The following is a 12,642-nucleotide window of genomic DNA, read 5'->3' on the forward strand; positions in this document are numbered from 1 at the left end:
AAATGTTATTTTACCCAATTTAAAATTTTACCCTCGCATATTATCCAAATATCCAAAAAGGAATGTTTACAATAAGTAAGAGACAAAATAAATTGACTTTTATTGCTATTGTTAATGAATATGGGATGTTAGTTTTTATTAAGTGTCTGCTTATTAAGTGTCTTCATGATCTTAGTAGTTAGTATATGCTTGTAGCTTACTTTTATTGTATTCATATCTAAATGAATATTCTGGTAAAACCTTAACAGCTACAGTTATTTATTTGTTGAAATACAAGCAATAGTGTTCTTTAGTGATGACAGTTTATTATACTTGCAAAAACAATTTTTCCAAACCTTTGTTAAATACAAACCCAAAGCAGAGTGTCACTCTTGATAGTCACCGTGGTCTTTGAGACCCGAGGTTGCTCACCTGCCTGAGTGCTGCATGTTGTTGTGTGTCCATGGGAACTTGAACTCAGCCTTCACGTTCCACTTTCACACAGATTCTGCATTACAGGCCATCGATGTGATGCTGAAACCACTGCTCCCTGAGCCAGCCATGACTGTTTCAGTCTCACTGGGAAAAGTCTTGTTCAGCACTTTGATTAAAGTACATCTTTTTTTTAGGCACCATCCTGTCTGATTATTCAGATGCCTCGGTTTGGAAAAGACTTTAAACTATTTAAGAAAATCTTTCCTTCTCTGGAATTAAATATAACAGATTTACTTGAAGACAGTAAGTATGAGAGTTCGTCATTTGCTCTGTTTGTTCTCGGAGGTAGTCCCAGGCCATTCTCATCCACTGTGAGAGGAGCAGGGTCGGAAGAGCCAGGAAATACTAAGCTGCCCACTTCAGTTCTAGGAATTTATTCTCAGAAAATAATCAGACATGCCAACAGATATTTTATGTGCAAACATGTTTATTGTTGCATGATTAAGAAGTTAGAAACAATTTATTATTAGCAAGAGGAGAGTTGTTAAATGAATTACAGTATATCCGTCCAAGGAAACCTGCTGTTTCCTGTGTTTGAAGACCTTTGTGAAAGTGGTCACGAAGTAACGTGAAGTGAAAGGTATGTCAATATTTTGTACAGGAGGAGCTGTAAACACACACACGGCGCACACCCTCCGCTCCCCCCCCCCCCCCCCCCCGAGCTTTGTGGATGGGCAGGTGTGAAATGATTGGAGAAAGTTCACAGGGCTATTGACAGTGGTTATCTCTTGCTAACTGAAACTGTGGATGCTTTCAGTTTTCTTCTTTATACCATCTGTATCTTTGAATATTCATTAATAGACATTTTATAATCGGGGAAAGCACCCTAGAATATATTAATTTAAAAAATTGTCATTGGTTAGACACTGTCTTTAAAGTTATCCTGAATCCAAGGAAGTCCAATTGAAAGCTGATGGGCATGGTGAAGGAGGGAGTTTTTTGAGTCCCTGAGCATTTTCTTTTTAAAGCTTAACTTTTAATCTTTTAAATGAAAGAATGCGTTTTTTAAAGGCCCCTCTCCCCCTCCCCTGTCGCCACCTCAGCCCCCCGGCAGTGCCGCATCTGCGGAGGGCTGGCCATGTATGAGTGCAGAGAGTGCTACGAGGACCCCGACATCTCAGCCGGGAGCATCAAGCAGTTCTGCAAGACCTGCAACACTCAGGTGAGTCTGAAGTCCCTCCGCAGAGCAGTGCTTACTTCTTAAACAGGAAGTGAATGTGGTCGAAACAGACTGCAGGCTTTGAATATTTCAAACTCACAGTTAATGTCTAAAAATTCAGAATTATGTGGTATTGTTTGTGCCTCTTCTGTGCATCTGATGAGGCTCCCGTGAAGGACAGGTTGCTGGGAACAGGGAGGCTCAGGTCGAGGAAGCAGAGTCCGCTCATGAGAAACACTGAGCTTGGCTCGTTCACATTCCGCTGTAGGTCCACCTTCATCCCAAGAGACTGAACCATAAGTATAACCCGGTATCCCTGCCCAAAGACCTGCCCGACTGGGACTGGAGGCACGGCTGCATCCCCTGCCAGAAGATGGAGCTGTTCGCCGTCCTCTGCATAGAGACCAGCCACTACGTGGCCTTCGTGAAGTACGGCAAGGATGACTCCGCCTGGCTGTTCTTCGACAGCATGGCCGACCGGGACGGTAATTCACACGGCCTCCCCTCAGGCCACGGTGTCGCCTGCCGTGGGCAGCGCCTGGTGGGATGGTGTCCAAGGAGGACAGTGGTGTGTGGGGAAGGCTGTTCAGGATTAGCGGGGTTGGTCTGAAATCCTGACATGCATTCACAGCCTGCTACTACGGTAGCGGTCGTTAACGCTGTGCTGTTGTGACGTGCAGAGGGTCTTCCTTGAAGGAGGAACCTGAGGTTCTCGTTTCAGGCCGAGGGGCTTTCTTCTCGGCTTCATCGCCTCGAACCTCCAGGCTCCTCTCCTCTGCACAAGCCCAGTTGCTGTGTGTTGAGGGCCCAGGGGCCAGGCTCTCTGGGAAGCACGTTACTCAGTAAATCCGTGCAGGATGGGAATCACTCCCGTTCTGTGCTGCCACAGCTGAGGCCTAGGTGCCTGTGGCCACACAGCTTGCATTCGACTCAGTCTTTGCAACCTCAGTGCTCAGTGCTGGATGCTAACCCACCATGCTGTCTTCTCCGTGACAGAGCTGAGACAGGAGTAATGTGCCCTCTAAAAAGCCACCTGCTCTGCATGATTTGTTTCCTCCTGACACGGGGACCATTACCCCTCCTTGGCTGTTTCTCAGGCGCCTGGTGTTGAACAGCCACCAAGCCAGGGCATGTGAGGGACCCCACCCTTGGCAAGGCTGTGACTCTCCTGCGCCTCCACTCTTCCCCCCGCCACACTGTGCACAGCTCCAGTCCCCTTGTCCCGGGTGGCCCTGTGACAGCCTGGGACACCCCTGTGGAAGCCTCTTAACCAGAAGCCCGAGCTGTAAATGAGACTGGTTGACATTTCCTTGGCCTCAGACACCTGAGGGGATGGCACAGCCCCATTTGTACACGTGTCCCTGCCCCAGCTCAGTGTTCATTTAACATGAGACTCAGAAGCACGGGGTTTAAACATCCGGTAAAGCCACTGGGAGGCTGACCCAGCATCGCTCCTGGAATCCCCGAAACCACACCCATCAGCTTCATTCAGTCTGATGACCTGTGAGATAAAACCTGTGGGAGCTGCACAGGCACATGTAAAATAAGGGGCTAAACAGGTCAGCTCACTAGCTCTGCCCCCCCGGCAGTGGGTCTCGGGGCGAGGGGGCGGGTGCAGGCAGGGGCCCGGGAAGGGGTGTGGGCGTCCGTCTGTGACACTGAGCAGAGAGGAGCCTGGGACGTTGGGTTTGGACTTTGCTCAGGCTGTGTGTCCCTTTTCTTCACTCTTGGCCTCAGCATCCTCTCAGAAACCAAGAAGTGGGAACACTGTTGAGAGCAAAAGGAGGCTTTAACCCCTAGAAATCAGTAGGAAAGTCAGTCTTCCCGATCCTGGCAGTTCTTACCTGAGCGGGGGCTTTGAGGGTGTGTGGGCAGGCGGGGAGCTGCGTGTGGAGAACATGACCCTGAGCCGTGCTCTTCCTGTGTCCACAGGCGGTCAGAACGGCTTCAACATCCCCCAGGTGACCCCGTGCCCAGAAGTCCGGGAGTACCTGAAGATGTCCCCGGAGGACCTGCACTCCTTGGACTCCCGGCGGATCCAGGGCTGTGCACGCAGGCTGCTGTGCGATGCGTACATGTGCATGTACCAGAGCCCCACGATGAGCCTGTACAAGTAGGGGTGCCAGGCAGGTGCGAGGCTGCGGTGGGCGTGTCGCTGCCCCTCTGCCGGCGCATCGCTCAGCGCCCACTGCCGGCAGTGCTGTCCTCGTGGGGATGACCTTTCAGAAAAGAATTCCTGTGTTTAAAACAAATTGCTTTTGTGTTACCGGAGTATTTAATAAGAAGCATTTTGCACTCTAGAAAGTATGTTTGTGTTGGTTTTTTAAGAAGTCTAAATGAAGTTATTAATAACTGAAGCTTGAAGTTAGGTGCGTTGCTCATATGATATTTTTGGAAGCATACAATTTTAATTGTGACAGTTTCAAACCTCTTCTAGTCCATTGAGAATGTAAATAAATGTGTCTTCTTTATGGACCAAGGATATGAAATCATCTTTCCTTTGTAGCTAATGGTTGCCCTGAGGAAGAAACACTTTGGTTTAATTAAGAGACCACTTTCAGTGCAGTTATTAAAGTTGTGCTGAGCTGACCTGTTAATGTTTCCTCGCTCGCGCGTGTGCCGTCTGCCGAGTGTCCATGTCGCTGTGGTGGTGGTCGGAAAAGTACCTCGTTCCCTAATGGTGTTTTCTGTTTGTTCCGGGGTAGAGATAAATGAGTGATTTTTGTCATTAAACATCCATTTTTTATGTAATTTTCAGGGGGGATTAGAGTGCAGCCATCGACACTCTTCATTCATGGTAACTGTCTGCCTGCAGTGTTTTTTTTATGGAATGGAGTACAGTGAATTTTATTAAAGGGTTGAGGTGACACATGTCATCCTACACCAGTATATGGCCCATAGAAAATAAGTTTGGCACATGGAATGACTCATTAAAATTTCAGACATCTAACCTCTGCGAGTTGAGTAAGACTGTCCAGAGCTTAGGTGTGAGTGTTGGTCAGTGGGTCCCTCATGAAGCTCAGCTTGGTTTCACCTGAAGTGATGGCAGTTACGCATCAGGTATTTCACTTAAATGGTAGCAGCAGCTTTTATTCTCCTCCTGGTTAAATAAGAAGAAATGGATGTTTTCTTAGCTGGTACACACAGTGTGTGTCTAGACAGTGGACATTGTAGACTGCTCATGGGTGTCAGTGCTGTGGCGTGTGCCATGATGGGTGCCATGGCGTGTTCTGTGGCGGGTGCTGTGGCGTGTGGCGTGTGCTGTGGTGGGTGCCGTGGCGTGTTCTGTGGCGGGTGCTATGGCGTGTGGCGTGTGCTGTGGTGGGTGCCGTGGCATGTTCTGTGGTGGGTGCTATGGCGTGTGGCGTGTGCTGTGGTGGGTGCTGTGGCGTGTTCTGTGGTGGGTGCTATGGCATGTGGCGTGTGCTGTGGTGGGTGCCATGATGGGTGCTGTGGCGTGTTCTGTGGTGGGTGCTGTGGCGTGTGGCGTGTGCTGTGGTGGGTGCTGTGGCGTGTTCTGTGGTGGGTGCTATGGCGTGTGGTGTGTGCTGTGGTGGGTGCCGTGGCGTGTTCTGTGGTGGGTGCTGTGGCGTGTGGCGTGTGCTGTGGTGGGTGCCGTGGTGGGTGCCGTGGCGTGTTCTGTGGTAGGTGCTATGGCCTGTGGCGTGTGCTGTGGTGGGTGCTGTGGTGGGTGCTGTGGCGTGTTCTGTGGTGGGTGCTATGGCGTGTGGCGTGTGCTGTGGTGTGTGCTGTGGTGGGTGCTGTGGCATGTGCCGTGGTGTGCGTGTGCTCCGAGCATTGTTTCCTGGAATCTCTTCCTAACTGTGCAGAAGGACAGAAGAGTTGTCATAGTATATAGCACATGACTACATAAAACAGTGTCTAAAAGTAATGGAGAGAATCTTTGCAAACCTGCAGTTGTCTTTTAAAGGCGTGTCTACCCTTTGGGTTTATCATTCTTCTAATACTTACTGGCGCTATTAGTCATAATAAGGCACAAAAACTCCATCTTGTAATTTTTTCATTTTTGAAATGGAAGTGCTTTTGCATATGTTGAGATGGGCGGGGTGTTAAGATGGATACTAGATCGGGGGGGGTGTTGCAGAACCCTGGGCGGCAGCCCCGACCTCTGTCACCCCCAGTAAGCGAGGGCATGGGTGCCCTGACCACCTGCAAGTCAGGTCACCACTGATAAATACATGCGGGATGAATAAATGTGCGAATGAGCTTGTCGGCGTGTTACAAGGTCATCTGAAAGAACGGTTAGGAGTCTGTAGTTAAGACTGGACTTTTCAGTAAAGAAGCAAAATGAAGACAGTCCCTTTTCTGTAAAAATTCAAACAAAATATGGGCTGAGGAAGGCTGTCCCTCGCCCGGTGGTAGAAGACTCGAGGAAGACGTGCGTGACGGCTCCCACGCTTCCTTCCCCCGGGGAGGGGGCCCTGCAGGTGGGGGACCCAGCCAGCTGTCGTTGCTGAGCTCCAGGTGGAGCTTTCCGTCCCGTCCACATTGCCTTAGGGGGAGGGCGCCCTCGGGAGAGACGCGGGCCACACTGTGGGTCCTTCCCTGGCCCCGGTGCCCCCAGTCCCGCCTTGTCCCCGCTCCAGCAGAGCCCACGTCCAGTGGTACCAGCGGGGCCAGGCTGTGTGGCACCAGTGGTCCACATGCCTGTTGATTTAAATTTTAGCCTTAAATTTTGTTCAGCATTTTCCTGTTGGCTTTTTCAGTGTTTTGGTGACCCCTTCTCCATATTACATCTCAGACAACATGGCAGCACAGTAGAACTAACTTCTTTATACCGTGGTTTACGACTCATAGCTACAAATGGGAAACGTAACAGTCATGTTCCCCACTTCCAAACGGGTACACGTGCTTGTGTGTGACTGTGTGTGTGTGTGTGTGTGTGTGTGAGAGAGATTGTTGGAGTGAGTGTGAGTGTATGTGTGAATGTGCATGTGTGTGCATGCGTATGTGAGAGGGGTGTGTGTACGTGTGTGTGAGTACGTCAGTGTGTGCATGCATGTGAGTACATGTGAGGTGTGTGTGTACGTATGTGAGTGTGTGAGTGCATGTGTGCGTGTGTGCGAATGGATATAGAGGAGAGAGGAATACCACCATGTAGAGATAAATGTGTTCGGTCCCTCAGGCTCAGCTTATGAAGAAGTTTGACTCCACCCCAAAGGCGTGTTTCCTAAGACACATGGAAAACCAGGAGAACCAGTAACAAAACTCAGTGAAATACAGTTGTTAAAATTGCTAAAGATGGTCTCCTTATACCAGGTTAGGATTTTTTAAATTCATGTTTGACAGATGTTAGAGGTACATGGCTTCTTTCTCTCCCTTGGGGTCATTTTTTCACATAATTCCCAGAATCCAGGAACGGGCAAGATGGGAACTAACGCTGCGGAGCCTGTATTGTCATTAACTGCCTGTTGTTTGAACTCGGCATCGCCCTCCTCAGGCGGCTCTGTCCCGCTCAGATTTCGCGTCCACCTGGGTGGTCGTGGACAGATGTGAGCAGAGAAGAGCAGTGTTAGGACTCGCTGAGCAACTGCCAAGCGACAGGTCTTCATTAGACACCTGTGACCCAGGATTGGGTCAGAAGGAACGTGAGACGTGGCCGCTGCCCTCAGACAGCTTACCGCCTGCTTCTAAGAACGGTGTCCACTGCGGCCGCTGAGCTTCAGTGAAAGGACTCTTAGGGGGCCTCGGGGTGTCACGGAGGGCGTGCTGGTCTGGGGGCGAGAGACCTGGCTCAGGCACTTTCCGTGCCACTCCATTAGCCTTAGGCTGACGTCCTGATTTCTTTGGACCTCAGTGTCCCTCTGTGTGACAAGGGGGTTGGAATAGCAAATTTTACAGAAAAGAAAATCAAAATTTCTGAGACCCAGGCCGCACCTTCTGGATCTGACTCTGCACAAAGAGGGCCCAGGAAATCGGATGGTCCAAAGCTCCACCAGGTGGGCCTGAGAATCAGCCAGGTTAAAAAACTCACTGAACAAAAAGATCTCCAAAAATACCTCTTCTTTATGTGGCGTGTGATTATATAAGGTTATTGTATCAATTACACAGACACGGGCAACTGGACGTTTACCCTGTTGTTTATCTGTGTTTGCATATGAATTGTCTGAGACATGCGTTTAGTGCCCCGCCTCAGCCACCCCCGCGGTGTGAGCGGCCTGGGCGGGCGAGGGAGCCCAGAGAGGGCCCCTGCTGTTCGTTTTCTGGGCGTTTGCCCTCCAGATCGTTTCTTCAGCGACTGAGGCTCTGGGGACCACAGAAATGGGTAAACAAAATTGTCATGCAAAGTGAAAGAAAAAACAGGTTTTTTCTTACTGTCTGCTACTTTATGGTGAAAACTTTAACATTCTATGAGGAATTGCGTCTTTGGGGTAACGGGGCCTCTTTAACCATAAAGTAAAATGTCCTTGTTCAAGTAGGTGGAGCCCAGGGCTTGCCGTTAACAAGAAGGCCACCTTCTCTCTCCGGTTGGCGACCTTAACGACACACCTGGCTCTCCTTCCGCGAAGGCGACACCTGGGTTCCCCAGGGCAGGCGGGGCGGCGGAGGGGAGACCACTGGGCCAGGGCCAGGAGGGGGCTGCTGGGGAGGCAGGGTCCCCGCGCCCCCCGGGCACCTGTCAGACCCGGGTCTGCAGAGCGAGGCTTCCTGCGGGGAGGTCGCGCGGCTTGTCTGGTCTCCTCTCGGAAGTTTTATTCAAGACTCTTCATCAGTCTAAATCCTGAGCAGATGTGGCCCCGGGGGCGGGCACGTGGGCAAGGGGCTCCCCTTGCTCCGGTCACAGGAAACGTGGTCTTTGGAGCAGGTTCTCAGAAGCCCTTTGTGCCCTGACCCGGGCCTGGCAGTGGGGCCGTTGTTGCCTGAGGACACTTTTCCGTCTCTTTGTGTGTGGTCGGGGGAAGGGCCGGCCGGGGCATCGTCCTGGCCCGCTGCTTCAGATATAATTCCCTGGCACTTTTAAACACGGTCCACGTTTGCTTTTTACTTCTTCCAGAGAAGAGTTGTGTAGGAGACCGCACCGGCCCTGGCCTTTGGAGGTGGCCTGCAGCGCTGGGATTCTAACTAGAAAGTCGGGGCGCCCTGCCCGCAACACACTCCCGATGCAGCCCCCAGGGCGGCCGTGGCTCCGAGTCAGTTGGTGTGAAGGAGCACGTCTTGTATGGCTTCACACTTTCCCAGGACATCCTGCATTTATGACGACCTTTAAAAAGAACACCCCGTAAAATAGCCCCTCACTATCAGATTGCTCGGGGTTAGCCTTAATTTTGTTAAATTTCTAAGAGATGAATGAAGAGCTGCTGTGGAAAGAATGTACTATCTACTGTTTCTGTGTCATTAAAATGGAATTTTTGTGGTTCCTTTTCCTTGATTTCTTTGGGGACGGGGTTCGGGTTTGGGAAGCCTGGAGCTGACTTGAGGACAACTCCTGAAGCCGTCGCGGTGGGGCTGGGAGAAAAGGTCCCCCGGAGACCGCTGCACCCCAGACGCACCCGTGGTCGCGCCTCTGCACCATGGCGACGGCCGTAGAGAACTTGCAGACTTCTCCTGTCCCAGATGTGCCCGTGGGCTTGGGGCTGCCCCTGGCACCGCGATCCTAGGTCACTTCTTGAGGTCACTTGGCATTCCTGAGCTCTGACTGTGAACACTGCCAGTCCCGCCTGACTCTAAGCCACACTGGAGGTTCTGCTGCTGCATTCGTTCCAGCGTCTCCAAGCACAGGCACAGGCCGCTCACTATAGGCCAGCGTCCCCGTCCCCACAGCCTGTCCCCGCAGCCGCCAGGAGGCGACTGAACGCTGGACTTCTCTGTGCAGCCCAGGGGAGCGAGCCCGGGGAGCGAGCCCGGGGGAGCCAGCCCAGGGGAGCGAGCCCGGGGGAGCCAGCCCGGGGGAGCCAGCCCAGGGGAGCGAGTCCAGGGGAGCCAGCCCAGGGGAGCCAGCCCGGGGAGCGAGCCCAGGGGAGCCAGCCTGGGGGAGCCAGCCCAGGGGAGCGAGTCTGGGGAGCCAGCCCAGGGGAGCCAGCCCAGGGGAGCGAGTCCGGGGAGCCAGCCCGGGGAGCCAGCCCAGGGGAGCCAGCCCAGGGGAGCGAGCCCAGGGGAGCGAGTCCAGGGGAGCCAGCCCAGGGGAGCCAGCCCGGGGAGCGAGCCCAGGGGAGCCAGCCTGGGGGAGCCAGCCCAGGGGAGCGAGTCTGGGGAGCCAGCCCAGGGGAGCCAGCCCAGGGGAGCGAGTCCGGGGAGCCAGCCCGGGGAGCCAGCCCAGGGGAGCCAGCCCAGGGGAGCGAGCCCAGGGGAGCGAGTCCGGGGAGCCAGCCCGGGGGAGCCAGCCCGGGGGAGCGAGCCCAGGGAGCGAGCCCAGGGGAGCGAGCCCGGGAAGCCAGCCCAGGGGAGCGAGCCCAGGGGAGCCAGCCCAGGGGAGCCAGCCCGGGGAGCCAGCCCAGGGGAGCGAGCCCAGGGGAGCCAGCCCAGGGGAGCCAGCCCGGGGAGCCAGCCCAGGGGAGCGAGCCCAGGGGAGCCAGCCCGGGGGAGCGAGTCCAGGGAGCGAGCCCAGGGGAGCCAGCCCAGGGGAGCGAGCCCAGGGAGCGCATCCTCGCTGCCGGATGGGCTGAAACCTTTCCTCTTAGGCCACTGAAAGAACCAGACTTCCTCAGAAAGCACTTGAGCTTGTCCCTGATGCACGGTGGGGAAGCTAGAATGGCCCGCGTTGGAGGGCCGGGTTGAGAGGTGCCTTCCAGGACCCCGTTGCCCGTGGCTGAGTGAGCACAGTGGTGAGAAGCCGCCGTGTCAGCATCGCTCTGATCCTGCTTTGGGCAGACTCAGGGCTGCCTGCTCCTCCACACCCATTCCCCCGGCTCCTCGGGGTGTGCTAGTGAGAACAGTGAGAGTGCAGGGCCCGTGGCTGCGACAATAAGGTGGAAAAGGTCCTTTCCTGGGCCTGGCTCCCTCCTCTCCCCCGACGGGCTGGGACAGGCTGTCCCTAAACCCTGAGCAACGATGCTCAGCCCGGAACAGTGGCTCAGTCCCGGCCACGCATCGATCTCACGCCTGGAGGCTTTACGACACTAGTGCATGTGCCCACCCAACCCCGCTGGCATCTGCAGCCTGGGCCAGGCACTTTGTGTTTTCAAGGCTCCTGACATTGGTCCACCATGCAACTGGGGGCGGGGGGCCACCCCCCAAGAGTAATGGAGCTTTTGAGGGACACACAATCTACTTGCCGCTCCCTCGAGGGACTTGAGACAGAGCCTTGGAAGCGCGTGTTGGGCGTGCTCCGGAGACCGGAGGAAGGGTAAGGAGGCAGAAGGAATCTCACTACTTCAGAGGAAGCCTCAGGGCATGGTGCAGATGCCGACCCCTCTGCTCAGAAGGATCCCAGAGCGTGTGTAAACTGAGGCGTCACAGAAGAGAGACCCGCCAGGTTGGTGAGGTCAGAAGGCAGAGGGTCCTGGGAGGGACTCGGTTTGGGGGCAGCCTCCACACTGAGCGTGGGCCCCGTTTGCAGGGCTGACTTTTATTGGAGGGCCGAGTATTTTCTGCAGTCTATTAGGTGAGCGAAGACCGACTGGATATCATGAGTCGCTCATCACAAAAGCATCACTGGAATGACAGGCCGCATCCACCGCATCGCCCACACCTCTTCCGGATTCAGGAAAGCTCTCAGATCCCGCCATCAAACCATCACCTCACAAATAACACCAAGTCTACGCTAACTGTGGCCTTTTCCGAAGTATGAGGTTGCGATTGGGTGTTAAGCATTGGGCGGTGCCTTCCGGAGCCCCTCTCCCTGGTCCCCACCCCTTTGTGCGACGTTGAATGTGATCTCTGAGGTCTTCCCTGACGGGGCCCGTTTGGTGGCAGGCAGGGTCCCCCCGGCCCGTGGGCCGTGATGCGTGGGCTCTGCGCTGAGCGTTTTAAATGGCTAAAGGCAGGGGTGGGGCCACTGTATTGGAATCTATACATTGTAAGCAAATGTGTGTTTGACCTCTTCTGGCCGTCTCTGCAAACTTTAGGCTGTTTGTTCAGCTATCTTTCCGCACTGGGCCCTGTAGGCGGCCCCTGTGGGTGGGATGAGCAGCAGTGGGAAGGTGACCCGCAGTTTCAGGTTTCTGACAGATCGTCACCTCCTCACAGGGGCCTTCACGGACATTTGCCCGCGCTGTGCTGCCAAGTGCGTAACAACCGGCTCTCCAGGAGGAAAATGTTTGCCAGTTCTGCGATGTCCACACTCTCGCCATGGCCAGTCGCAGGCTACCAGTGTGATGTCACTGGAGGGGGGCTGGGAAGAGGTATCAGTAGGGTCAGCACCCAAGTACATGGCATTCCCACCATACAGGTTCGAGGGACAAACACCTGAGCTCGGACCAGGGCCGGCCAGAGATGGCCCATGGGCCAAACCCAGCCCGCCGCCCTCCTTTGTAAATAAAATTTTATTGGAACACTGCCTTGCTTTTAGACTGCAACGGCCGAGTCGTAGTTGCAACAGAAACCGTACACCCTACACGGCCTAAAATATTCACTCTCTGGTCCTTTACGGGAAGTTTGCTTGCCCCTGGCATAGGTAACTGTTAAATGTAAAATAATTAGGAATTGAAAAGTTTTAAATATGACTTGTTTAATCAGCACCTTTCAATATAACTTATTTAATTGTAACTTGATAAAATTTAACTTTAATAATGGCTGTATTTGAGAGCTGACTCAGAATTCCTGACAGTTTAATAGTTGGCTCTGGGGAGCTGGTGGGGTGGGTGCGCTGGGCCTGGCTCTTCAACCTGATGGTGTATTGGGGTCTCTTGCCCTAGGCCCAGGGACTTCCTAGTCCCTCCAGTTTTCTTAGCACCTTGACCAGAGCCTGGCACAGGAAGGTGCTCATTATATGCTGAGGAAAGAGGGCACTTCCAGCCTTTATGCAGGGAACCCTTCCCACTCACTGTTGCTGATGTGGCCAGAATGACAGACATCGCCGCCCCACGTCCTGTAAGAAGTTCCAGCCTCTG

General features: G+C 53.8%; 1 protein-coding gene across 1 annotated transcript in view; it reads left to right on the forward strand.

Annotated features, from left to right (window-relative positions):
• Positions 1-4,108, forward strand: part of CYLD (CYLD lysine 63 deubiquitinase) — a 39,743-nt gene extending 35,635 nt beyond the window's left edge. Inside the window, exons 14-17 of the mRNA XM_016205003.2 lie at positions 609-717; positions 1,518-1,636; positions 1,902-2,118; positions 3,566-4,108. Of these exons, the coding sequence (XP_016060489.2) occupies positions 609-717; positions 1,518-1,636; positions 1,902-2,118; positions 3,566-3,750 (630 nt within the window). The 3' untranslated portion in view covers positions 3,751-4,108. The remainder of the gene's footprint in view (positions 1-608; positions 718-1,517; positions 1,637-1,901; positions 2,119-3,565) is intronic.
• Positions 4,109-12,642: the final 8,534 nt, after the last annotated feature.

Source organism: Miniopterus natalensis, chromosome 18 (assembly GCF_054644295.1).
Source record: "Miniopterus natalensis isolate mMinNat1 chromosome 18, mMinNat1.hap1, whole genome shotgun sequence".
Taxonomy (NCBI): Eukaryota; Metazoa; Chordata; class Mammalia; order Chiroptera; family Miniopteridae; genus Miniopterus; species Miniopterus natalensis.